Here is a 26,476-nt window from a genome sequence, read left to right as displayed (position 1 = left end):
CTAGAATTTCGGGGAGGCTGTTGCTCTCCACGAGATTTAAAACCAAATCACTGTCTCACAATCAGAGTCGTTACTATTGAGCTATTTTGAAGCAATCTGATTATTTGTTATGAAATAAAACCCCGTGAATGGTTGTATTTAGTTTACTCGAAATTTATATTTTGTGAATTTCAGCTCAGTTATTATTCATATTATTGTTATTATAGGAGCCTTCATAGTTGGCAAACAAATCCTAATTTCAAAGGTAAACATCTTTCCACTCCACGAGGAAACCGTACACATTCTGCGTCAAAATCCATGTATGACAATAATAATAATGATAACGATGATAGTAATAATAATAATAGTGTCACTACGACTTATACACGTGAATGCCCTCTAAAAAACTGTCTCATTTCATCATGTTATGAATTCGATTCGAAACAGACAACACCTGGACAACAGTTTAGTCAACATACTATGAATGATTTACACTTATGTGATTCATGTTCTTCAATACATCATCATTATCATAACCTTCGTCATCATTATCGTCATTCTCATCTTCTTCATCACCATCATTCTCACTGTCCGGAATTGATGGTCAATGATTTGAAGTATAAATACGGTAAGTTATGAGCTTTTCATTGCTATATGGATGTCCGTTTTCCCTTTTTTGAACAATTCCACCCCTAACTATTTAATAACTGTTATAACGTATGGACTCGTAATATATATGAACGTGCAATTAGAGAGGAGTGGATTTTACTGATCGGACGCAAATGATACTTGAAATCGTACGAGCAGTCTTGAGTGCGTATCGGCCCTGCTACTGCCTAGCCCAGCCAGTTGAGTCCAGAACACAAATAACAGCCTCGGCAATATGAATCATTATTTACAAACACACTGGGTTTTTATACAAACCAAAGTAATCAATAAACTGATTATAACTCAAGAATCGTATGATAATAAGTCAAAGGTCAAAATAAAGCTAATGATAAGAGAAATACGAATATGAATAGTTCAGTTACATAATAATTGTACAATAGGAAATAGGCATATTACATTGATCCATAAATAGACCTAAAAGTTACCATTCGTAATTCACCGGGGGATATAACAATATCAATCCTAACTAACCTAAACACAACCGTCCAACTGAATAGGTATTTGTAAATGTGAATTGTGTGTGAGAATCCGGAATAAATCCAAGATTCTCTGACTAAGAAGTAATCGTCGACGGTTTCATCCTAATTTGTACCCCCTCATCGATAGGAATCCAAAATCCGAAAAGATTCGAGGCTGAGACCTTGTTACTTCGTAGGCAACACAGTATATCTGAACCACTGAGTCAAGATTCATCTATTATCGTTCCCAAATTCGGTGTATTCGTGATCCAACTCAGGGGTCGTTTAGGTCTTTTCAACTATACCTGTCCTTTTGCTAACATCCTCACACTCCACTGGCTACAGCTTTTGATTAGAATTTTAGGAATTATATCTCTAAGCTAGTCTGTATGACAACTATTGAGTGAGTAGCTACATGGTCTATGTCCCCAACTTCAGTTATTTCACGACATAACCTCACTGCCTCACTCTCCGCTCGATATAATTGAACTCCATTCATCATTCGTATTTTTAAAAAAATTAATTTTTTCGGCGTTGTTAGAAATATTGTTTGTTTTGAAATATGATCAAGCAATCAAATTCTAGACGACTTAACGTTTTGTCCCATTACGCACATGGTATCTGTGCGTGCTTACAACTCACTTTTGCCTATGTTTACATTGACACTTGAACCCATTGCTTCCAGCACCAATCTAGTATAGTTTAAGCAACTGAGTTCAAACATATACTAGCTTTTTTACATCAGTCAGTCAGTCAGTCAGTCACAGTGTAGAACTCCGTACGTACATACATCAGTTCGAGTTGCCATACCACATTAAAATTTGGGAGAACACAAAGAGTGGATGCACCTTCGCCATTGCAAACGATTTTGAGGCATGTCATTCAAGGTCTTTAACCATCGATTGTTATCATCTCGCAGATCCCAACCAGGTAGTCTACACCTACCAACATGGCTCAGTCCAATTGTCAGTGACTTCATGGATTTGTGCCACGTTTTGATCTGGCCACCCCAACTTCCAACCTACTCCTACACCATGAAACATCGGGACAGTCGGTGGTTGGGCATACGTAACACATGTCCCATCCATCTCAACTGATGAAGTTTCACTACTTCAATCGATTTGCTATCCTTACCTGGTACCCATTTCCTAACGACTGCATTACTTACTCAGTGGTCCCAGGATATACGAGCAATGCTTCGAAGACACCTATGATCGAATACTAGTAGCTTACGAATATCCTCTACTCTTAACGGCCACATAGTGTATATTATTATTCTCATGGGCTTTTTTTATTACCTCTCTTGTTAGTATTTAAGACTGAATTTCATTTCTATCTGAAAATATAGAAAAAAATTTATAACTAACAACTTAATGCAATATCAAGTTTCCTCCTTATTTACACACAACAAAGCACATATACAATTACATACTAATCATGTTGTATATTGTTTACCTGTTGAAGCCCCCAAATGCCCTGGTACGGCCGAGAGTGGGGAGAGTCCGCTCTCCCTCTCGAAATGCTCTCACATGGCCACGCGTATATAGCCTCTGTCAGGGAAGTCCTACTCACTGCCTTCTCGTGGCATTACTGCTGTTTACGAAATTGAGAGAACGAAAAGCGAATATCCGGCGCTTTAACTGGGTTAAAGGACACGGCGCGTCCACTTAGGGGAGTTGGGAAACCCTAATTCCAAACCAATGGTGCACATGGGCTCCAGTATCCTGAGGGAACAAATGGCGTATAAATCAATCGTTGGTCACCGGCTGCCATGGGATTGCGTCTCCTCACGATGCTCCACTGCCTTGTGGATCAGACCTTTAGGTTAAAGACTTCGGGTGTGGTCCCCTAAGAAAACCACCTACTTCAATTCGTGCACCCAGGCAGTATCACAGCCCTCACACAAATCAAATGAGATTTGTATGGCGCATATGTGTCTGGTGCTTCCTTGTACCAATATTTGTGTTTAAATAATAATAATAATACCTGTTGAAGATAATGGAAGAAGTTATTATTCCCATATAGAGGTTGCCTTTTATTTGATTCCTATAAATGATTGTAATAGAATTAATAAAATATAATCATAGTAATCGGTAGTTGTTATAGTAGGGAAACTAATTTTCTTCTATCTTAACTTTTGACATGTCGTTGTTTATGCTTGTTTTAACATTTTTCTCCTAATTTTTTCGGGGGGTGGGGGTGGGGTGGGGGTATTTTTCTATACTGATATACATAAATTATTTCAAAAGAAGCCGCAAACTGTTTGTGATTTCATTTCATTTTTTCATTTTTCTCTTTGAAGTATAGAGAAGAAAAAAATGCTTTTAAACTAAACTTTTTTTTCTCTTTTTGTATCCATGTGCATATTGAATAGTTAATCTGTTTATCTCTTATTATTTACTTTTTGTCTTTACCGTCTATTTGCTTTGATGTTTTATTTGTTTATTTTGTTGATGTTAATACCGGTGTCTAAATTATTTTTCTATGACTACATACATACATACATACATACATTTCTCCCTTTCATACATTTCTCCCTTTATTTCCTTTATCCCTATGTACTTTTTATGTACTGTAGACGTATATATACATATATATATATATATATATATATTCACATTTACACTACATTACAAGCTTATATTATTAATGTCGGTAATTTCTTTGATCATTTCAATAATAATAATCATAATAGTTCTATTTGGTTTATGTTTCTATGTATGTTTATGTGTGTGTGTGTGTGTGCGTTTGTTAGAAATAACCGACTGATGAAAACCATTTTGGTTTCAATGTACTTTTTCTATTCTATGTATATGGATTAACATTGTTGTTTTTATTATACTTCTCGCCACTGGTATTCGTCCTACCTATCTCATACATCCGCTAGTGTGTGTGTGTGTATTTAATGAATGGAATAATGTTTTTTAGTTAGTAATTCATTTGTCTTTTATTTTTTTCTATTTTCTTTTTCTTCTCTTACTGTTCTTTAAAATTCCGCCTTTTTGTTTTCAGTAGAGAAACGGTAGGGTAAAGGTTTTTATTTTATTTTATTTAAACACATAAGCATTGGTACAAGGAAGCATCAGATATATATGCGCCACACAAATCTCATTTGATTTGTGTGAGGGTTGTGATACTGTCCATGTGTCCAAACTGAAGCAGGTGGTTTTCTTAGGGGACCACACCCGAAGTCTTTAACCTAAAGGTCTAACCCACAAGGCAGTGGAGCATCGTGAGGAGATGCAGTCCCATGGTAGCCGGTGAACAACGATTGATTCATACACCATTTGTTCCCTCAGGATACTGGAGCCCATGTGCACCATTGGTTTGGAATTAGGGTTTCCCAACTCCCCTAGTTGGACTTTCTGTATCCACTGGCCCGGTTAAAGCGCCGGGCATTCGCTTTTCAATTTCGTAAAGAACAGTAATGCTACGAGGAGGCAGTGAGTAGTACTTCCCTGGCAGAGACTATATACGCATGGTCATGTGAGAGCATTTGGAGAGTGAGGGCGGACTCCCCCCCACTCTCGGCTGTACCAGGGCATTTGGGAGAAGGGGTAAAGGTAGAACAAGAAGGAGACCTAAACTCCTCTTAGGTGTAATGACTATTTTTAATGTTAAGTGTTTTTGTATGCATGTAGGTTGTTGTGTATGTTCAAGTGCGTATGTGTATGTTCACTTTTCTTATAATGAAAATAAGCAAAACCTAAGTATAGTTGCTACGTAATGGAAAATGCATTAAAAAAGAAATACCTGTGTACTATCTTATTGAATAGAACAATAATAATAATAACACTACTACCCTTTGTTGGAAAGAGAGAGAGAGAGGGGTGACAAAGTTAATAAAATGCACCCCTAAATAAAGGGCAATTTAGTATTAGTGTTGAGTTAATTACTTGTTAAATTATAGCATCCTATTTGTGTTTATGATTGAACTATGGTTAAAATATTAACTCTGAATATATGAAAATGAATAGCAATATTGGTGTTATAATTGTCTCACTAAGATCATATTTTCTTTCATTCAACTCTTATTTCTTGTATCATATACAGATGGTATGATAAAATTGATTAATTATAGTGCGTTAGGTATAACTTATCAGATATTTATATTTGAATAGTTGAAAGCGTGAGTCAGTCAATTGAAGCTAGACCATCAGGGAAAACCTGGAAGCACTGGACGGCCGTTTCGTCCTATTATGGGACTCCTCAGCAGTGCGCATCCACGACCTCGTCTCGCGAGCGAGATTCGAACCCAGGGCCTACCAGTCTCACGCCAGAGCCGTCCAGTGCTTCCAGGTTTTCCCTAGTGGTCTAGCTTCAATTGACTTAGGCTTTCAATTATGAAAATACTAAATCTCCACAAAAAACACCGCTTCAGATATTTATATGTTTGTCTGCGGTAGACTTTCTATAGAAAGTTATTATGTAATGTGGTGAAGGGTTACTATCTATTTGTGTATATTTCGAAATAGATGGAACGGTGTTTATGGAGCAATTTCTTACTGGTTTAGATGTTCGACTTTCAGTTACCACCATGTTGGAAGTTCGAACTCTTCTCCTACTTGAATATAGGTAATCTAGTAATAACATAAACACGTACAGATTGGCTATAAACCAAATACACCAATTTGTAGCTAACGATGAGTTAACAATAATATCCCAGTAGCTGGTGCAGAACTATTGGTTTTCTGAAATTATATAAAATCCATTACAATCCTGAAGTGGTTCATTCATTATCTCTCTCTCACACACACTGACTGACTGATTGACATCTAATTATTATTATCTTATTCTTGTATATTAATTTTATCAGAAGGGGTTTCTTGTGGAGATTTTAGTGATTTTATAGTTGAAATCATGAGTCAATTGAGACTGGATGGTTGCTCAATTTCGTGGACTGATTGAAGTTAAACATTAACATCATTGGATGCCGGCCAGCTCAGTGGTTCTAAAGGTTAAGCGTTCGAGCGCGAAACCGATAGGTCCTGGGTTCGAATTTCGTGAGGCAGGATCGTGGATGCATACTGCTGAGGAGTCCCATTGCTTCCAGATTTTCTATGGTAGTCTAACTTCAATTGACTCATGATTTCAACTACATATTAATTGTGTTCAAATCTATTATGTTTTACACTTGTTCATTTGTTATTTAATTAGATAAATTATGAATGTAAACAATGTTTATTATTATAGAAATAGAATAGAAAAACAAAAACTTTTAATTAAGTATTAAAACAATTATACAATCTGAAAGTATAGTTCCTTTGTGGCGCCAAACATACGTGCACATATATATATATATATATAGTGTGTGTGTGTGTGTGTATCCTAAGCACCAAATGCAGATATAACTATTGATGAATACACAAATGACATGGAAACAATCAGAATAATGATTCAAATAAAAATATAGACACCTTGATAGATTATATAAAAGTATATAGATCACAAAGTAGTAGTAGTTGGTTACTAATTACATTTTGTTGAATACATTTAATGAATGTTTTTTTAAATATTAAAAAAAGTTAAGAGAAATAATCTTGTTAGATTGTTTCTATGGGACTATAGTATCTATATGCATGAGGAGAGAAATAAGAATAGATTAGAGTAAAAGAGTGAAGTACTTATTTGGAGTTGATTTTCAATCACTAGAAGATAAGGGGTTAGTGTATTAGATAAAAGATGACAAATCGATTGATGATACTGTCAATCTATACCTACTAAAGTTAGTTGGGACATGTATTACGTATACCTAACAAAAGTCTACTTCAGTCAGTCAGCTACAACGTAGGACCAGGTACATATATGCATCGGTTCAAGTTGACATACCCCATTAGCATAACAAGATGAACACCGGATTCATAGTAGTTAATTTAGTGGTGGTAGTGTATATAAAAGATAGGTTGTATATTAGGATATAGTACAGTAAGGAAGACAGATATGAAGCAATTTTAATCTCAAGGTTTAAGGGAAGATAAAGAATGTATACATCTACGATCGATTCTGAGCCATGTCACCTACAGTCTCCAATCATTGGTTACGATAGTAGCGCGGACCCCAACCAGGTAGTCTGCATCTACCAACATGGCTTAGACTAGAAGTTAGGGACTTCAAGGACTAATGACACGTTTTGGTTTGGCCACCCCTAACTCTCTTCCAACCATCCCCAATACTAGTCAGCATCGCGCGTCATGATAATCGGTGTTTAAACATACGTAAAACGTGGCCCAACCATTTCAGTCGATGGAGATTCGACATCCAGTGTTTGCTGGAGGAGGACTAGGTTGTAAGAAAAATAAGGCGGCTAAATCAAAACGTGTTTTTAGTCTAAACCATGCTTACAGATACAGACTATCTGGTTGAGGTCTGCTCAATAACTATGATCAGTGGCTAGAGACTTTGGGTAGTATGGGTGAAGATCGGTTTGAATAACGCAGACATATTCACCATTTATTTTCTTCTGGATCTTGAATTTCAATACTCGCATAGCTACGTTTTAACTCCGGACTTTTGAACCATATTTTCAACATTTAGTTTTCTTTTTTAAATCGTCATTGCTACTATGATTATTTTGACTTCTGTGCTGGTCACCTTATTAATTCCGTCTTGTCGTCCCAATGTGGTATGACAACTTTGGCCAACACACACACACGTGCCAGGTTCTAAGTTACGTATGACTAGTAGCTAACCAGGACTTGGGTTCGACCTTCTTTGCATCTTATTCAACTTGGTTGAGTGCGTAATAACACTATTTTCTACTCATTAAAAAACTCGGATTTATACCTAGAGAAAAGCTCACAGAAATCCTCATTTGATTGCTTCTTGAGCTGCACTTTCAGATTCAGTCTTGAAATGTATTTCCTCAATATTTTTGATTGTGATTATAATTTCTATCCTCTGTGTATGTTTATCTTAATAGATATGAATAATGATTTTGAAAAGCCAACAAGTGGTAAACTACTTCAACATTGGCTACAATTACAACAAAATTCATCGGAACCTTTACATGCATCACTTCGACCCCCTGCTACTACTACAACTACTACCGCCAATGATGATGATGACAATGATGAGCAAAAAGTAAAATCTTTATCTTCAGATAATGCTGTATTATTGTCCAATGATAATTCACAAGCACAGATTAGCAAAACTAGTAAAGAATCATCATCACATGCACGAAAATCACATCATCACCATCATCATCATAGTCATCGGAAATCTAGTGCACATCGTATTGGTAATAATAATAATGTCAATATTGCTACTAATAATAGTAGTACTAATAACAAGAATCCTAAACATTCAATTAATTTTGACAATAATTTGGAGTCGACCAACAATATTCGGTTGGATTTTGACGAAAACAATGATGATCATGATGAAAATAATACAAGGTTAGTTGATTCTCTACTGTATTTTATTCATTGGTAAATAGTAACAATACTACTAATATGGCCTGTTTACCGAAGTAGGCATTGAAGAGTCCTAACTTGGGATGCATTACTGTTGAGAACTTAGTGTTCTACCCAGCAAGCTAACTTTCCACAATCATAATATTATATTATCATCATTGCTGTGTCGTCACTAATCGGAATAATTATACATGTGATGTAACTGTGTATATGAATGGTGCTAATGGTCCACCAGGGTGCTTGGTACCTGTGTGATTGCGCCACAGGATTGAGCTGTACTGTTCAGATTGTAGCGATGAAGCTCATATAGTGTCTAGTTCTCTTGTGGGGCGGGATCGAGCTGTACTGCTCGGGTTAACTCAGAAGGCGGTGTCTGGCTCTCCTGTTAAACGGGATTGAGCTGTACTGTTTGGATTGTCACGTGAAAGTCTGGATAGTGTCTGGTTCTCCTGAAAGCCAATGCAAAATTATCCTGGCCCACAAGGGTATATCATATAACTAATATAATAACTGTCTCGTCATACGTGTTTAAAACTACAAACGAAGCTATGTTAGTTAGAAAATAAAGGACTGTCTTATCAGCACTTGTTAAGTGTGGTTTAGTAAATAACATATATTTCTCTGCGGTATATTGAATTAAAGCTCATGTTAGTTCAATCAATCGATCAGCTATACACAACTTAAAATCTGACACACGCCTCAGTTCAAGTTGCTATGCCACATTAACACAACACGATAGAATTATTTCAAGACAAATACCAGAGTAATAGGAGTAGTTAGTTAGTTGACTTTCGTCAGTAATGTGTCTACAGTCTCGAGGAAAATATTGTTCTTTGTATGATTCTAACATGTGATTGATAACTGACCTCCTGATATATAGAATTTAATTAACACGAAGAACTAAATGACTAAATAACTCACTGCCTTCTCGTGGCGGGGGTGTTGTTTACGAAATTGAGGGGACGAAAAGCGAATGTCCGGCGCTTTAACCGGTTTGGTGGACAAGGCGAGTCCACCTAGAGGAGTTGGAAAACCCTGATTCCTAACCAATGGTGCGCATGGGCTCCAGTATCCTGAGGGAACAAATGGCGTACGAACCAATCATTGACCACCGGCTACCATGGGACTGCATCTCTTCACGATGCTCCACTGCCTTGTGGACTAGACCTTCAGGTCAAAGGCTCCGGGTGTGGTCCCCTAAGAAAACCACCTGCTTCAGTCTGGGCACCTGGGCAGGATCACAACCCTCACACAAATCAAATGAGATTTATGTGGCGCATATGTATCTGGTGCTTCCTTGTACCAATATTTATGTGTTTAAATAAATAAAAAAATAAAAATAACTGGGGTATTTATTACTACTATGTGAACAGTGTAAATACCTCGGTCCTACATAAGATCAATTGCCACTCCCAAGAAGTTCGATGGTAACATCTAATTTGTGCCGTAGGTTTGAATTCCACGAGAAGAATCAATTCTTCAAAGACTATAAATATGTCTTGATGTAACAAGTACCAACTAACTTGAAACACTGAGTCAAGCTCGACCGTTGCTGCTACCTTGATGTGGTGGTCGGACTTGCCTATCGTGATGAACCAATCGAGCTATACTAGCTCGAGGTCCTACCATGCCAGGCAGGTCGGTCGAAGAGCGGTAAGACTAAAAGCAGCAAACCCAAGGTCTGAAGGCGAAGTCGTACTGCTGACTGTACAGGGGTGTGATGGCAGTAAGGTGTTTTCTTCAGACAACCAGCATAACAGCGATGCTGCCTTCCTACAAGGAGGGGTGGGGTTAGGAAGGGTCGACCCTAAAAATGCACACACCTCACCTTATCCTACGGATATCCGTCTCCGGAGGTAAGGTCCCAACAAGTACGGAGCTAACACAAAAATTACCCACAAAATGGTCGTGTGTGACCGACCTCAATCAGTTGTCCCTTGGACACTGCGGTCACGCTCTCAGATCATTAAAACCACTTCTAGCCCAATTTTCTTTTCAGGTACCTCTAGAAGAACCCTTCTACGGTTTGGGCAACAGGGAAGTGATAACTGCCCTCATACCTCTAATAGCATCCAAGACTGACTGACTTTCTAAGAATTATTTTCAAACGCTTAAAACCGTAGTTATAAATGATACATCTCAAAAATTTATCCAAATCATGATGATAATAATAGTCAGTTTTCAATTTATCAAACAACAACATATGGATACATTCAACTTAATTTTCTTTTTGATACAATTTTATTTATTCACTCTGAAGAAGTGGTTTAAAATAAGTCACGAAACATCATGAAACATTATTATTATTTGACTAGATTTCAATATACCAGATTGAAATTGTTGTTAAACCATTACCCCTCCATCGTTTCCAACTTCTATTAAAAATGGGAACATGGGAATTTTGTTTTCTTTAAAAAAAAATTTAATATTCTTATCTCATTTATTTCTTGAATTGTACTTTTAATGAATTTTCTTATTTATTTAAATACATCAATATTGGTACAAGGAGGCGCCAGACAGATATGTGTCATATGAATCATTTGATTTATGGGAAGGTTGGGATACTGCCTAAGTGCCCAAACCCAATCAGGTGGTTTTCTTAAGGGTCCACACTACAAGCCTTTGACATAAAGGTCTAATCCACAAGGCAGTGGAGCATCGTGAGGAGATGCAATCCCATGGTAGCCAGTGACCACCGATTGATTCATACGCCATTTGTTCCCTCAGGATACTGGAGCCCATGTGCGCCATTGGTTTTGAATCAGGGTTTTCCAACTCCCCTAGGTAGACTTTCCATGTCCACCAACCCGGTTGATGCGCCGGATATTCGCTTTTCATCCTCTCAAGTTTGTAAACAACACCCCCGCCACGAGAAGGCAGTGAGTAGTACTTCCCTGACAGAGGCTATATACGCGTTGCCATGTGAGAGCATTTGGAGAGGGAGAGCGGACTCTCCTCATTCTCGTCCGTACCAGGGCATTTGGGGGCAATCAACTAACAAGTAGTTCTGTTTATTTTTGAATTGAATTAAGCGTTTTAATCATCAAAATTCAAGGTTCAAAGCATTCTGTTTATGAAAGCTTTCACGCTTTTTAAGAAAACGAGATTTAACAATGAATAATCGTTATTTTATTAACTTTTAATTTAGTAGTAGTACACGTTTGAATTCTAAATTATCTTCATCATCATCTGTAATGATGCAACAAAGTTGTCATACTACTTCTACAACTGGTTCATCAGGTGCTGGATTAGTTGTTGGCTATTATTTATGCGATGATCCTGTTCCTTATCGAACTGTATGGACTGGTGGTTCACATAATCCCCCTCCATCTTCTTCTTCAATTTCTTCTTCTGGTCTATTTGTTGAAGTCAATGATCAGTCAGAAACTGTAGACAATTTTCAAACGAAATTGAGTAATCAATCTTTATTAACATTAGGACAATTTAAGCAGTTGATTGCTAAAAAAGGTGTTTATCGGTAAGTTGGTTTCTTTTGTTTCGTTTGTGACTGATACTTTGTAAATTGACTAAATCTTTTCTTTTCAAATGGACCCTTTTTCTAAGATGTGAAACATGGAGGATAGGAATGTCAAAGTTGTATTCACCTATACACACATAGGAATTGCCTAGTGGTGACTTCACTAAGGAGAGACAAATTTCAATTCTAAGAAAAAAAACATGATAAGATTTAAGCAATCTAGTTTGATTTTCCTCACCACATAAGTGGGTCTAGGCATATAGATTTGATAAGGAAGAGTTTGCCAAGAAAGATTATCCACTGTTGTATTGGTTTATCCCTGATTTCTATGGAATTCAAAAATGTGGAAGTTATTTTTTTCTTTTGTAGAAATAAAATGCTTAAGTTAAATACATGAACAAATTATAGCTCTTGCCCATTTAGAATACTTGAGAAAGAGAGATGTGAAATGTTTGAATTTTTAAGTGCTATGCTTTAAATTGTAATGTGATATCAGTCAGTCAGTTAGTTACAACATAGGACCAGGCACATATATGCATCGGTCCAAGTTGCCATACCTCGTTAGCACAACAAGATGAACACCGGATTCATAGAAGTAATTAATTCAGAGGTCGTAAAATATATAAAAGAAAGGTTGAATATAAGGATATAGTATAGGAAGGAAAACGGATATGAAGGAATTTTAATCTCACGGTTCAAAGGAAGGTAGAGAGTGTATACACCTGTGCCATTGTGATCGATACTGAGCCATGTCACCTACAGTCTCCAACCATTGGTTATGATAGTCACGCGGACCCCAACCAAGCAGTCTGCATCTACCAACATGGCTTAGACTAGAAGTTAGTGACTTCAAGCACTGATGCCACGTTTTGGTTTGGCCACCCCTAACTCTCTTCCAACCATCCCCAATACTAGTCAGCATAGCGCGTCGTGGTAATCGGTGTTCACGCATACGTAAAACGTGGCCCAACCATCTCAGTCAATGAAGATTCATGACCTCATCAACTGATTTACCATCATTCCCTAATACCCTGGCATCTAATCTCACTCACTATTACTTACCCGGTGATCCCAGCAGATGCGAACAATATTTCTAGGACATCTATGGTCAAATACTAGTAACTTACTAGTATCTTCTACTCTTAATGACCGTGTTTCACAGCCGTAAAGTAGAACAGAACGAACTGCTGCGCAGTATACTCATCCCTTAATTGATAGACGGATATCTCATCTTCGCCATAGGTGACGTAAGTTGTCAAAAGTCAAACGGGTTTTTTTGAATCCGTGCTGAGATTTCGTCAGACACCAACCCTTTAGGGCTGATCAGACTTCCAAGATAAATGAAGTTGTCGACACGTTCGACTACTTCACTCCCTATCCCTAGTTCAGGTGTTGACGCAGGCCAGTCCTGGAGTAACAATTTACATTTAGAGTGGGAGAAACGCATTCCAAATATCCTGGCATTATTACTCAGTTCTAACAAAAGACTCTGCATTTTGTCAGCGTCTTCACCAAACAGGACTATATCATCTGCGTATTCTAAGTCGCTTAGTGTACCCCCCTAGTAGGAGATCAATTCCTGAAAATTCAGTCGACGAGAATATTATTTCCAGCAATAGATCTATAATGAAGTTAAACAAAAATGGGGATAGTGGACAGTCTTGTCGGACACCACTTGAGGTTGTAAAATCATATGACAGTTCGCCATAAGCTCTAACTCGACTAGTAGTGTTTGAGTAAAGAGCCTTCAAGAGGTTTATGTACTTCTTTTATGTGTCAGTCATTCCGTCACGAGAAACGTAGAACCGGTTACATATATGCATGAGTTTAAGCTTCCATACCATATTAGCATAACAAGATGAAATTATCAAAACAAATCCAAGTGTAGTAAAAGTAGTAACAATATCAGTAGTAGCAGGAAGATTAGAAAAAGAGTAATATAATTCGAGAAGAAAGAATTATTTCACAGAATAAAAATATAAAATAATTTTAACATTCAAGATCTAAGGGATGATAAGATTTGACAAATGATCATAGTTATTGCATAAACCAATCCTGCAATTTGCACCTACCTTTATAGCTCAGAACAATGGTCGATAAATTCATGGATTGATTCCATGTCTTAGATAGGCTTCTCCTACCTTTCTTTCAACCTATACCTACACTAGCCAAACATCGTACTTTGAAGTAGTTACTAGTTTGACAAATGTAATATATTTGTAGTTGAAATTTTAAGTAAATTGAAGCTAGACCACCTTCAAAAACCTGGAAGCACTGGACGGCGTTTCGTCCCATTGTAGGACTCCTCAGCAGTGCACACCCACGATACCGCTTCGCGAGATCCGAACTCAGGACCTACCAGTCTCGCACCACAGCACTTAACCGATGGACCACTGAGCTGGCCGGCATCCGATGGTGTTAATGTCTAACTTCAACCAATCCACGAAGTTGAACTATAGTTAAGTCTGAAAGAGTGGCTCGTAGCTTTCACCTTAAACTCTAACTCATAAACCTTACCAGAAGAGTTAGTATTGTTCGAACTAGATTCTTTTTAGTTTTTATCCTTCTTCTTACACTATTCTCTCTCTTTTCGTCTTTTTTCCCCAAATCGATTTTTCTCTTATATATATGTATTTATGTATATCTGGTCTAATCCTAATAATAATTAATCCATGTTTCAACTACACACATTGAACTATACTGATGGTGTATATCTAATCTGTAATATAATTTATTTATTTTCTTACAAGAGAGTGTGAGAGAGAGAGAGAAAGGGAGAGGGAACGTGTTTGTGTGTGGAAGAGTAGAGATAACCTAATGATTGTTATGTAGATACATATATGAATACATCGACAACTGACTACTAAGTTTACAGTGTGCAAAAAATGCTCTTCAGTTGTTAAGTTAATCAATAACTGGCACAAATGTAACCATCAATAACACATTTAGATATGAACAACAAAACTTATTCTATTGTTAAGGAAGGATTATTTGTAATTTTCTTGTAAATTATGAACCCTGACCCCTTTTTGTATGCATATATGTGTGTTTGTGTAGTTGTATGGTTGATGATACATGTTCACATTATACACCTTTAACTTCATTTAGTATTGTTTGTTTAAATCTTCCCATCGATGTGTTAGGACTGTAACTAGTCAGTCTCAGTAGGCGAGTGGATAACGCGATGGCGTTTAAAGCGAAAGGTACTGGGCTCAAGTCCCAGAGTGAACATCAACTCAACTCTGAGATGCAGATACATCCAGTTGACGAGTCTCGAATAGGACGAAACGCGCTTCAAACTGGATTCCACTACTAGTCACTATCCATCTTTGCTTTTAATCTCTTTAGTTTCTAGCCATTATTGTTGTTCTAATTTATTGTCACCTTATGTTTTTTTGTTTACTTCTTTCATCTCTTGTAGATACTTTTTCAAGAAACCTAATGATGAATTTGGTACAGGTGTAGTACATGAAGAATTAACAAATGACAATGCTATTTTACCATTATGGGAAGGTAAAGTTGTAGCACGTGTAGAACGTGCTGATTAGACAATTTTAAACAATTCAACTATTCTTTCGTTTCTCTTTCTCTTTTTAATTTTTGTGATGATTAATCTATGTATTTGTTTATTTTTCCTTTTATGTGCTATACTACTACTAATACTACTAATACTACTACTATTACTATTGCAACTACCTCACATATATCTTATCCCTATTGATTATTGTTCCTGCCATAGATACACATCTTTCTTTTTTTGTTTGGTGTATGCATACATTCATGTATATCTACTTGCCTTGTATGTATGATGATTATGTAACTATCTATTTAGTTCTGTACAGACTATTCTTCTAATTAACTTTGTACAGTTATATATTTTTCTTCTCTTGTAAATACGATTACATTATGTTGGAAATATTGGAATCCCTACTGTGTTGTGCTACAACGATTACTATTATTATTATAAACAGACAATTGCAGCCATCACTATTCACTATGCACACACACACATAAACCATAGTTGTTAGAATATTTTTTTCATATCCGTATCTATTTTTAACACTTTGTTTATTGGTAACAAACTTTTTTTGTGTGTGTCTGTGTGTGTGTTGATCTGTATTACAGTTTGGATCTGTGCACCTCACTCCATCACCACCACCACCACCACAACAACAACAACAACCAAAGCAACACATACACACTTCATAATCCTCAAATTGTATGTGTATTTGAAAGGGGAAAAAAGTGTAATTGCACATATAATTAATTAATTAATTAGTTTCAGTTAACTTTGATTTCTCTCTCTTCCTTTTTTTTAATATTATTGTTATAGTTCTAGTGAAAGTCATGGTGATAAAATAATATAATTATATGTTTCATATCCAAGGTTTATGGATTGGTTCTTGTTGTTATTCTGATTGTTCAATAAATATCCTATTACGGGACTCCTCACCAGTGCGCGTCCATTGAGCCGGAGTCCAACGGTGTTAATGCCTATCGGTCTATCGGTTAGGTGCTATGGTGCGAGACTGGTAGGTCGTGGGTTTGAATCTCGCGAGTGCGGGATCGTGGACCGGCACTGCTGAGGAGTTCCATAATAGAACGAAACGGCCGTCCAATGCTTCCAGGTTTTCCAAGGTGGTCTAGATTCAATCGACTCATGATTTCAACTATGAAAATACTGAAATTTCCAGAAAACCCCTTCTGATCAATAAAAATCCATATATTTTCATCTTGTATACAACAATTGAATTGTTTTAGACATTTTGTATCTTACACACAATGTGCATCATTATAATACTTAAATTGTATATAGTTAAGATCGTGAGTCAATTGAAGCTACACCACCATGGAAAACCTGGAAGCACTGGACGTCCGTTACGTTCTATTGTGGGACTCCTCAGTGGCGGTGCGCATCCACGATCCCGACTCGCCAGGTTCGAACCCAGGACCTACCAGTCTCTCGCCAGAGCACTTAACCGATAGAGCCGGCATCCAGCGGTGTTAATGTTTAACCTCAACCAATCCATTTAAATTGCATTTGACCTATAAATGAAATCTTCAAATTATCAACTCATTATAGAATCTTCAAGATCATACTTGTTATCTGTATCATAAAGTTAATATTATAGAAGATAATCTTAAGATTTTGATGAGAATGTATTAGTTTCATTTGTTGTTGTTTACTTGTATCTTATAAAGCTTGTGACTTCAAGCAATATTGCGGCAGTCCGCATAGGAAGCACATATGCCAACAAGAGACTGATCAATTGCAGTCCAAACTAACAGTGGGAAAGTACAAGTATACAACACCAAGTGAATATAACTTCACCCCATTGCACAAGCAGGTGGCCATCAGAACTCAGTAGCTAAGTGGATAACGCGATTGCGTTTGTAGCGAATGGTATTGGGTTCGAGTCCCAGAGTGAACATCAACTCAACTCTGAGATGCACGTACATCCAGCTGACGAGTCCCAAATAGGACGAAACGCACTTCAAACTGGATTCCACTGCTAGTCACTATTCATCTTTGCTTATAGTGTATTAGTTTGTTAAGTCGATCCTGATCATTATAGATTGACTTCGAGTAAAGTTCTGATGCTAAACTGTGATCAGTCTAGTTCAATTGTGTTGGTAGTGTTACGACTAATGATATTTGGGTGATCGTTTTTCTACATTAGGAACGAACTGGAGTTTTAAATGTAGATAGTTTCTATGTCAACTCAGTGGTCTGAACGTAGCACCCTCACTAGGAGGCATAGGTACTATTCCAAGTTGAGTCACTTGGGTAGACTACTAAGGAGTCTGAACTTCATTTCGGTATGTTACTATCACCTTATAGATTAGGGATTCAACTCAAGTATTCAAGAGAGGATGCTAATTTTTATAGGGAATCACCAGCTTCGTTTTATGCGCCTGGATAATGGTTTATTATGGCCCTTAAATCGAGATAATTTTCAATAGATAATCCCATGTAGTTCCTTAATGTAAGACTTTAAATGTTCATGAATAGGACAAGTACAATCTAAACTGTCCCACAATAAGGAATATAATATAGTTCCTAGTAGCAAGCGTTTATTTACACTATGTAATATAATTGACAAATTTGAGATTATATATAGTTGAAATCATAAGTCATTTGAGGCTAGACCGCCATGGAAAACCTGGAAACACTGGACGGCCGTTTTGTCCTATTGTGGAACTCCTTAGCAGTGCGCATCCACGATCCCGCGGGATGAATTTTATGTGAACTTCAGTTCATTATTGAAACAGTGTTAAATCAAAATCACTGTTGAAGGTAGTTCTCAATAATACTTTTATTCCTAATATTTATTCTAGCTAAAAGCGAACCATGTGTGTTTTCTGAGTCGTAGATGTTTATTAATCATCTGTTGCCATCGATATTTATCTCACTCGAGTTACTAATAAATAAGTAGTTTTAAATCACTAACCGATCTGAAACATGGAAGCCCCATAAGGACGTTTCATCGTCGTATGGGTTTTCTCATCAGTGTGCATTTACGAACTTTTACGCGAAAATGAAACCGATGACCTTCAGTTTCTCGTGCAAACGTCTAACATCTTGACTACTGAGCTGAATTTGTGATTATTTAATTGGGTAGAAGTACTCCAGAAATTTAATGAGAAGCTAGGATCAATCTACTTCATGTCCGAATTGATCCATAAAACATCGATATAAAGTGAATAAATATTAAAATACAAATCATTGTTTCCTTTGTACAAATTAAACTTGTGTAAATCCAATTTTGGTTATTGATTTATTGTGAAGAAGTGGCTTACATTAAGTAATGAAACATCAGAAGTACAATTTTTCTACTCATTGGGATATAACAAAACATATCTTTATTATTAACTTTCTACCCAATGCTCAATTTATTTCAATCTGTTAAGTCCAACCAATGACCACACTAGCAGTCAAATCAACGAACCCCGCGATTCACTAGTCTGGTAGTTAAGCGATATTTCCTAGACTAGAAGGTCCCAAATGTGATCGCTAGTGTTCACTACTGAATAGTTTGAAAGTAACCTGAAATATCTGTAAAATGTTGTTTGGTTTTTAATGCTAACTAGTTTAATGTCAGTCCGTGAGAAATACTGCATACAAACATTCATGTAATCAGAAAATCCTGATGTCGTAGAATACTTTTCTCAGTACATTTTATTCAAATAAGAGGAGATTGATTATGAATACAGTGATCTTGAGTGCTGTTGGAGGTATGAGAGAGGTTATCACTTCCCGGTTGCCCACACCGTGGAAGGGTTCTTCTAGAGGTACCTGAAAAAGAAATCGGGTTAGAGGTGGTCTTAGTAATCTGAGAGCATGACCGCAGTGCCCAAGGGACAACTGCTTGAGGCTGATCACGCAAGACCTTTTTGTGGGTAGTTTTCGTGTTAGCTACGTACTTGTTGGGACCTTACCGCCGGAGATGGAAATCCGTGGGATAAGGTGAGGTGTGGATTTTTAGGGTCGATCTTTTCTAACCACACACTTCCTTGTAGGAAGGGAACATAGCTGTTATCGTGTTTGTCTGAAGGAAACAATTTACTGCCATCACAGCTCTATACAGTCAGCAGTACTGTGGTGTGGTCTACTTATGTCCACATAAGTAGTATATGACAATGGTCAGGCACAGAATGTATTTTGGCAGAAGATGGATAAGGAACGAACAGGAATGAAGCGCAATCGATATGAAAATGTATGAACAATGAAATCAGAGAAGATGGACTGATATTTACAGAAGGAAGATGCATGAATAAGACAATTGATCGTTATTTTGCAAGTTAACTATTTACTGTATGATTATGAGAATTTAGTGACATAGTCTGTAATTTGTGCTCATATACATTCGATTATCCCCATTCGTGTTCTTGTACATTACAGTACGACTTCGCCTTCGGACCTTGGGTTTGCTGCTTTTAGTCTTACCGCTCTTCAACTGATCTGTTTGCCATGGTAGGATCTTGAGGAATGATTGTTCCAGCCAGTATAGCTCGATTGGTTCATCACGATAGGCAAGCCCGACCACCTCGTCAAGGTAACATCAACCGCTTAGTTTATTCAAATAAGCTCCTTATTGTTGGATTTTTGTTCTCTCCTTATTAATTTTAAATTGTGATAAGGTAATTAATAGTTCTTCGGTTAATATTAATCTACGCCTACCTTTATCTTCAAAAATGAACAAACATACACCCCTTCAAAATTAAGTAGTTTTTTAAAAAAAAAAATTCTTAACCATCCATATACTGGCTTACATATTGTTATATCCCGAAGAGAATTATGAATGGTAACTCTGAGAACTATATATGCACCAATATGATGCGTATAATTCCTATTGTATAACTATTTAGTAGCTTTACTGTTCATATTTGTGTCCTCCTTTTTATAAGCTTCATTATGACCCATAGACTATGATTATACGATTTACCATTCTTGAGTTATCCCCATTTTATTGATTACTGTTCCCCCTAATCATAGCAACAACTGGCTGAATCTAGTACAAATGTCATTTTCTATTTTATAGTACAATGTGGTCTGTCTGGTTGGTATATAAACCCAGTATGTTTGTGAATAATGATTCATACTGCGGAGGTTGTTATTGGTGTTGTAGATTTAACTGGCTGGCCTAGGCAGAGAGCAAGATTGATAAGTACTCAAGATTGCTCATACGGATTTTTGTGTATCATTGCTCTAATCGATAATTCATTCCTCTCTAATTGGCGGTCTTATCACGGGCACGTACACACTCACTCGATATAACACATATACATGACGAATGTCATGTAATCCTAATAACCATGATCCAGTTACTTATCAGTGTAATTATCCAAAATATGATTAAACCATTCACAACTTTACATCAAACAAGTCATTGGTTCGAACCCTAGATCAACTCAAACAAGTCATTAGTTTGAACCCTAGATCAACTCAAACAAGTCATTAGTTCGAACCCCAGATCAAGTCATTGACTTTAGTCAATTGCATAATAATATTACCAACCCTTAGCCAAATACCTTTGGTCTATAGTCAATAATTAGTTAATAATTATATAGAGTATATCAATACATAGATCATACACATTCTATTCATTGACTTATATTATCAATAATAATAATAATAATAATAATAAACAAAGAGAAGTAGATTGTTTTAATGTTTATTATTTGTCGGTATTTCGGCAAATTCCTTTACAAATCAGTAATCTTTATAAGAAACAAATTAGATGTTTTCATATAAACAATGACCTTTAACTGTAATGTATATGTATTTATATTACTTATATACATTACATATACTACTTATACACACATATACTACTTACATGTACATATATACTACTTATATATGTATGCAAACTAATAAAAAATGTCGGCAAAATTTTGATGGTTTTTCACCTTGATTTAAATTATGTACACTCTCTCTATATATAGATTGAATATATAGAGAATATAAACCTTTTAATAAAGTATATGGGCATAAAGTTTGGTATTGACCTTTAATAATAATTTCACAGAAATCTAATGTAAATATCATTCATAGCGTAAGCGAATAGGATCTGTACTGTTTTCTTTTAACAAAAAACAAAATAGTTTTCGGGTACATTTTGATCTTGATGATGACAGTCTTTTGTTGACAGTTGTTGTTGAATAAGCAGTTTTATTACGTAATAGTTGAATTCATGAGACGATTATTTGACATCTGAGGGGAAGCACATAATACAATGGACATCTCAGAATCAATTAGACGATTTGGACTCCGCTGATGACCTAGCTCTCCTATCTCATACACACGAACAAATGCAGACGAAGACAGTGAATGTAGCAGCAGCTTCTGCATCAATAGGCCTCATGATACATAAAGGAAAAAGCAAGATTCTCAAATGGAACACGGAGAACACCAACCTAATCACACTTGATGCAGAAACTTTGGAAGATGTGGAAACATTCACGTACCTGAGAAGCATCATTGATAAACAAGAAGGATCGGATGCAGATGTAAATGCAAGGATTGGCAAAGCAAGGGCAGCATTTGTACAATTGAAGAAAATATGGAACTAAAAACAACTGTCAACTAACTTCAAAGTGAGAATCATCAATACGAACGTCAAGACAGTCCTACTATACGGAGCAGAAATGTGAAGAACTACTACATCCATCGTCAAGAAGGTACAAGTATTTATAAACAGTTGTCTAAGCAAGATACTGAATCATAGTTGAAAGCATGAATCAATTGAAGCTAGACCACCATGGAAAACGTGGAAACACTGGACGGCCGTTTCGTCCTATTATGGGACTGATGACAATTGGTTAACGGTTGCTCAACTCCGTGGATCAGTTGAAGTTGGACATTAACACCGTTGGATGCCAGCTCAGTGGTCTATCGGTTATGGGCTCTGGCTCGAGACTGGTAGGTCCTGGGTTCGAACCTCGCGAGCGCGGGTTCGTGAATGCGCAGCTCCTAGATATACTTCTCGAAGTCACTAGTGAGCATATGATTATATTAATAATCAGAAGGGGATTTTACCTTCAACTGACTCATGCTTTCAACTATGAAACATTCTAAATCTCCACAAAACCCCTTCCGATAATTAAGATACTGAATGCCCGTTGGCCGGGCACCATCAGCAACAACCTACTGTAGAAGAGAACAAACCAACTTCCAGCTGAAGAGGAAATTAGGAAAAGACGTTGGAAGTGGATAGGTCATACATTAAGGGAATCATCAAACTGCATCACAAGGCAATCCCTAACTTGGAATCCGGAAGGGAAACGGAAAAGAGGAAGGCCAGAGAACACATTATGTCGGGAAATAGAAGCAGATATAAAAAGGATGAATAGCAACTGGAAAGAACTGAAAAGGATTGCTTGGGACAGAGTTGAATGGAGAATGCTGGTTGGCGGTCTATGCTCCTCAACGAGGGGTAACAGGCGTAAGTAAGTAAGTATCATGGAACACCTTGAGACATAGGACAGCCATTTTCTACTAGTATGGAACTCCTCAGTATTGTGCATACACGATCCAACTCGCTGGGTGAGAACTCAGGATCTTCGGTCACCTGAGTGAAAGCTTAATCTATTGAGTCGATATCGAATGAAATTGTGCAACCGTTCACTATTGCCTTCTGTGAGTTACTGCCTCACAACAGACCCAGTTGAACTTCATTGGTCACGTCTTCTCATTAGAACTCTAGGAAATATCTCTTGAAGTCAGTCATTAATAAGTTTTATTACTATTCATTTATCAATTTTTATATAATAGGACATGTGACCTAATAATTGAAATCTGAGTATTTTTCAAAGTTGAAATTATGAGTCATTTGAAGCTAGACCACCATCGAAAGCCTGAAAGCACTGGACGACCGTTTCGTCTTATTATGGGGCTCCTCAGCAGTGCGCGTCCACGATCCCGCCTCGCGAGATTCGAACCCAGAACCTACCAGTCTCGAGCCAGAGCCCTTAACCGATAGACCATTGAGCTGGCCGGCATCCAACAGTGTTAATGTCTAACTTCAACCGATCCACGAAGTTTGACCAACCGTTCACCAATTGTCTGAGTAATTTAATCACTAGGTACATGTTGAATGAGTCTATTATATGAAAAAATAAAAAAATTTACTATCTACACTCATCCTTTCATCATTTGCATTTATTTAACAAAGTCTAGAATGGTTTTCATACTGAAATATTCAGGTTTCCATATCTTAACTAAGAATAAATAAATGATAACTGCTGGGATCTGTTTATAGACTGTTATTATATGTATATTCTTACTGTATAACTATTAAGTAACTAGTAAAGATGAACAGTGGCTAGCAGTGGAATCCAGTTTGAAGCGCGTTCCGTCCTATTTGGGACTCATCAGCTGGATGTACCTGCATCCCAGAGTTCATGTTCTAACTAGATTATATGTATATTCATATTTATTTGATTACAAACTTTAATTTGACTTATTCGTTACTATAATATGATTTACTATTCTTAAGTTATTGTCAATCTCTTAATTACAGTCTCTCACACTCACAGCAACTTTTGGCTTGATCTTGTATCATTATTATTTTTTTCATTTGAAGGTGTGGTATGCTCTGGTCTGCTTGCGTATAAACTAAGTATATCTGAGATATAAGATGCATATAGTGGAAGCTGAGATTGTGTTCTGAACTCAACAGGCAGTGCAGGACAAAGCAAGAATAACCAGTAAGGACTCAAAGTTGACTATTCACGCTAGTTAACGCGTTATTGCTTTGGCACAGGGCCAAGGTCGTATAAGTCGGTGTTTTGATTGACCATCTTGACACGTGATAATTGGCAAGCTATATGACATAACAGAGGTCATTAAAAATTTATTTCAGTAAATATTCATTTATATTTTGCTTTACAAAAAGTCCTCCATTTTTATCAGTATACGTGTCTGATCTGTTTTCATTATGTGGAATGTCTTGAGAAGTTTCCACCACTCAAACACTATAGCTACCACTTTTTTCATACACTTTCCTCAACAGCAAATATGTTGATGGAATCGTTCCGACAAACAATTTTCTCATATTTACTTTAATAACCATTCTGACAGTGAATGACTAACTGAAATAGAACAGGGATTGAGCATGTTTGATATTATCATCTATCTAGGAGTTCGACGGTCATTCTGTACCATACTTAAATTCTTTATCCATTCGAAAAGAGTTATTTTCATTAGTGAGTTATCACCACAAACATTCCATAATATTTCCTCAACTTGTCATTAATTATTCTGAATTTTCATTGAAAACTTGATGGACTTTATTTACGATTGATTGAAAGATAAATCGTTAGTTAACAACAGTTATTTCATCTCTGTATGTGGTTCTACATAACGGTTCCTTGAATGGAATTTGAAACATCGGAGATATCAACTCACTGATGACATTGGTGAATGATTGCTCAATTTTGTGGATCGATTGAAGCTAGAAATTAACACTGTTGGATGCCTGCCAGCTCAGTGGTTGAGAGGTTAAGGGCTCTGGCGCGAGACTGGTAGGTTCTGGGTTCTAATCTGGCAAGGCGGGATCGTATATGCGCACTGCCACTGAGGAGTCCCATAATAGGATGAAACGGCTGTGCAGTGCTTTCAGGTTTTCCTTGGTGGTCTAGCTTCAATTGACTCACGCTTTCAACCTACTCGATCAATTATACTAAACAATAATTAGATTAATTCTTTACTGAGATGATGAATGTATCAGTATCATTTCAGGAAAAGTACCATCTGTTTTCAGGCGGCCTGCATGAACATTTTGGCTATTTGTTCTTGCTGTCTATGTAGATATTTTAACAAGTTATCTAATTTTGTTTTTATTAATACATTATTATGACTATTAGTCGCATAACCTATTTCGGTGAGTCTCTGAAAAGTGTACAAACTTTCGTTGTACAAGTTACAAAGGTCCAGTTACAGATACCGTAGTTGCTGGTAATATGCAGCGAAAAGAATGTGCATTATTTAGATGTCAATTGACTGGACTAAGATGGTGGTTGGAGGTAGTCGACAGGAAACCCTGAACCCGGTTTTTGTGCTACTTGGCACTCATCAGCAATGTGTACCTGTAATCTTGAAGGAACCGGTGCTCCCTGACGGGTTTGACCCCGTGTCACTCAGCTTCACAGTCAGAGACGTTACCACTGAGTTATTCGGGCCGCGACCGACCTCCTGTAAGACTGGAATGCAGTCACAATTGATTGATCACTGGGTGGTGATCAATATCATGCGTGTCACCACCCAGTGAATGACTAGACTGCTAACTTCTAACTGGCGATCAGTCAATATTTGTCGTCAGGATCAATCAAGAAATAAGAAACGGAAACTTGTTGAAATACATTGTGTTGAGGATTCTATATTATACCAAAAATATAATATTGAGTAAAGCTAATAATAATAATAATAAGAAAAGAAAACTATTCCAAAACTAGGTAAAGAATAATTCAGTATTTATAAGTGGTGAACTTCTAGACAAAGTTTTGAAGTTCATTAGTGAGAAATCCTGAATGCTGCAATTTTATTATATCAGAATTGTGACAGATATTACTAATGGAATTTACTGAAGTTACAAATGAGGATGATGGATTGAGGGTTGTGCGATTAAAGCGTTCAACAACCAACCACTTATTCAGGTTCAAAACTCATCCCACCTACTTCAGTTTGGTAAGTCAGGTATTGTCATTAGTTCTCACATATAAATATAACTTGAGATTAGGTACATACATCCTTAACTGGTAATGAGTTTTTCATAATAAAAATAGTAATAATACTAATAATAGTACACATCTAATTGACCTAGATTTGTTTCAAAGCTGGGTTCATATTTCAGTATTAAAGAATAGTTGGATGGTTGGTTGAGGTTAGACATTAACACTGTTGGATGCCGGCCAGCTGAGTGGTTGAGAGGTTAAGTGCACTAGCGCGAGACTGGTAGGTCCCCGCTTTGGAATCT

At 36.9% G+C, this 26,476-nt stretch overlaps 1 protein-coding gene across 1 annotated transcript in view; it reads left to right on the top strand.

Annotated features, from left to right (window-relative positions):
• The window catches only part of Smp_171750 (putative axis inhibition protein, axin), a gene marked incomplete at its 3' end in the record, with an annotated part of 37,641 nt that extends 22,097 nt beyond the window's left edge, over positions 1–15,544 (top strand). The window contains 2 exon segments of the mRNA XM_018796997.1: positions 11,667–11,996; positions 15,418–15,544. Of these exon segments, the coding sequence (XP_018652083.1) occupies positions 11,667–11,996; positions 15,418–15,544 (457 nt within the window).
• Between the last annotated feature and the right edge of the window lie 10,932 nt (positions 15,545–26,476).

Source organism: Schistosoma mansoni, chromosome 4 (assembly GCF_000237925.1).
Source record: "Schistosoma mansoni strain Puerto Rico chromosome 4, complete genome".
NCBI lineage: Eukaryota > Metazoa > Platyhelminthes > Trematoda > Strigeidida > Schistosomatidae > Schistosoma > Schistosoma mansoni.
This window is presented reverse-complemented; position numbering and strand designations above follow the sequence as displayed.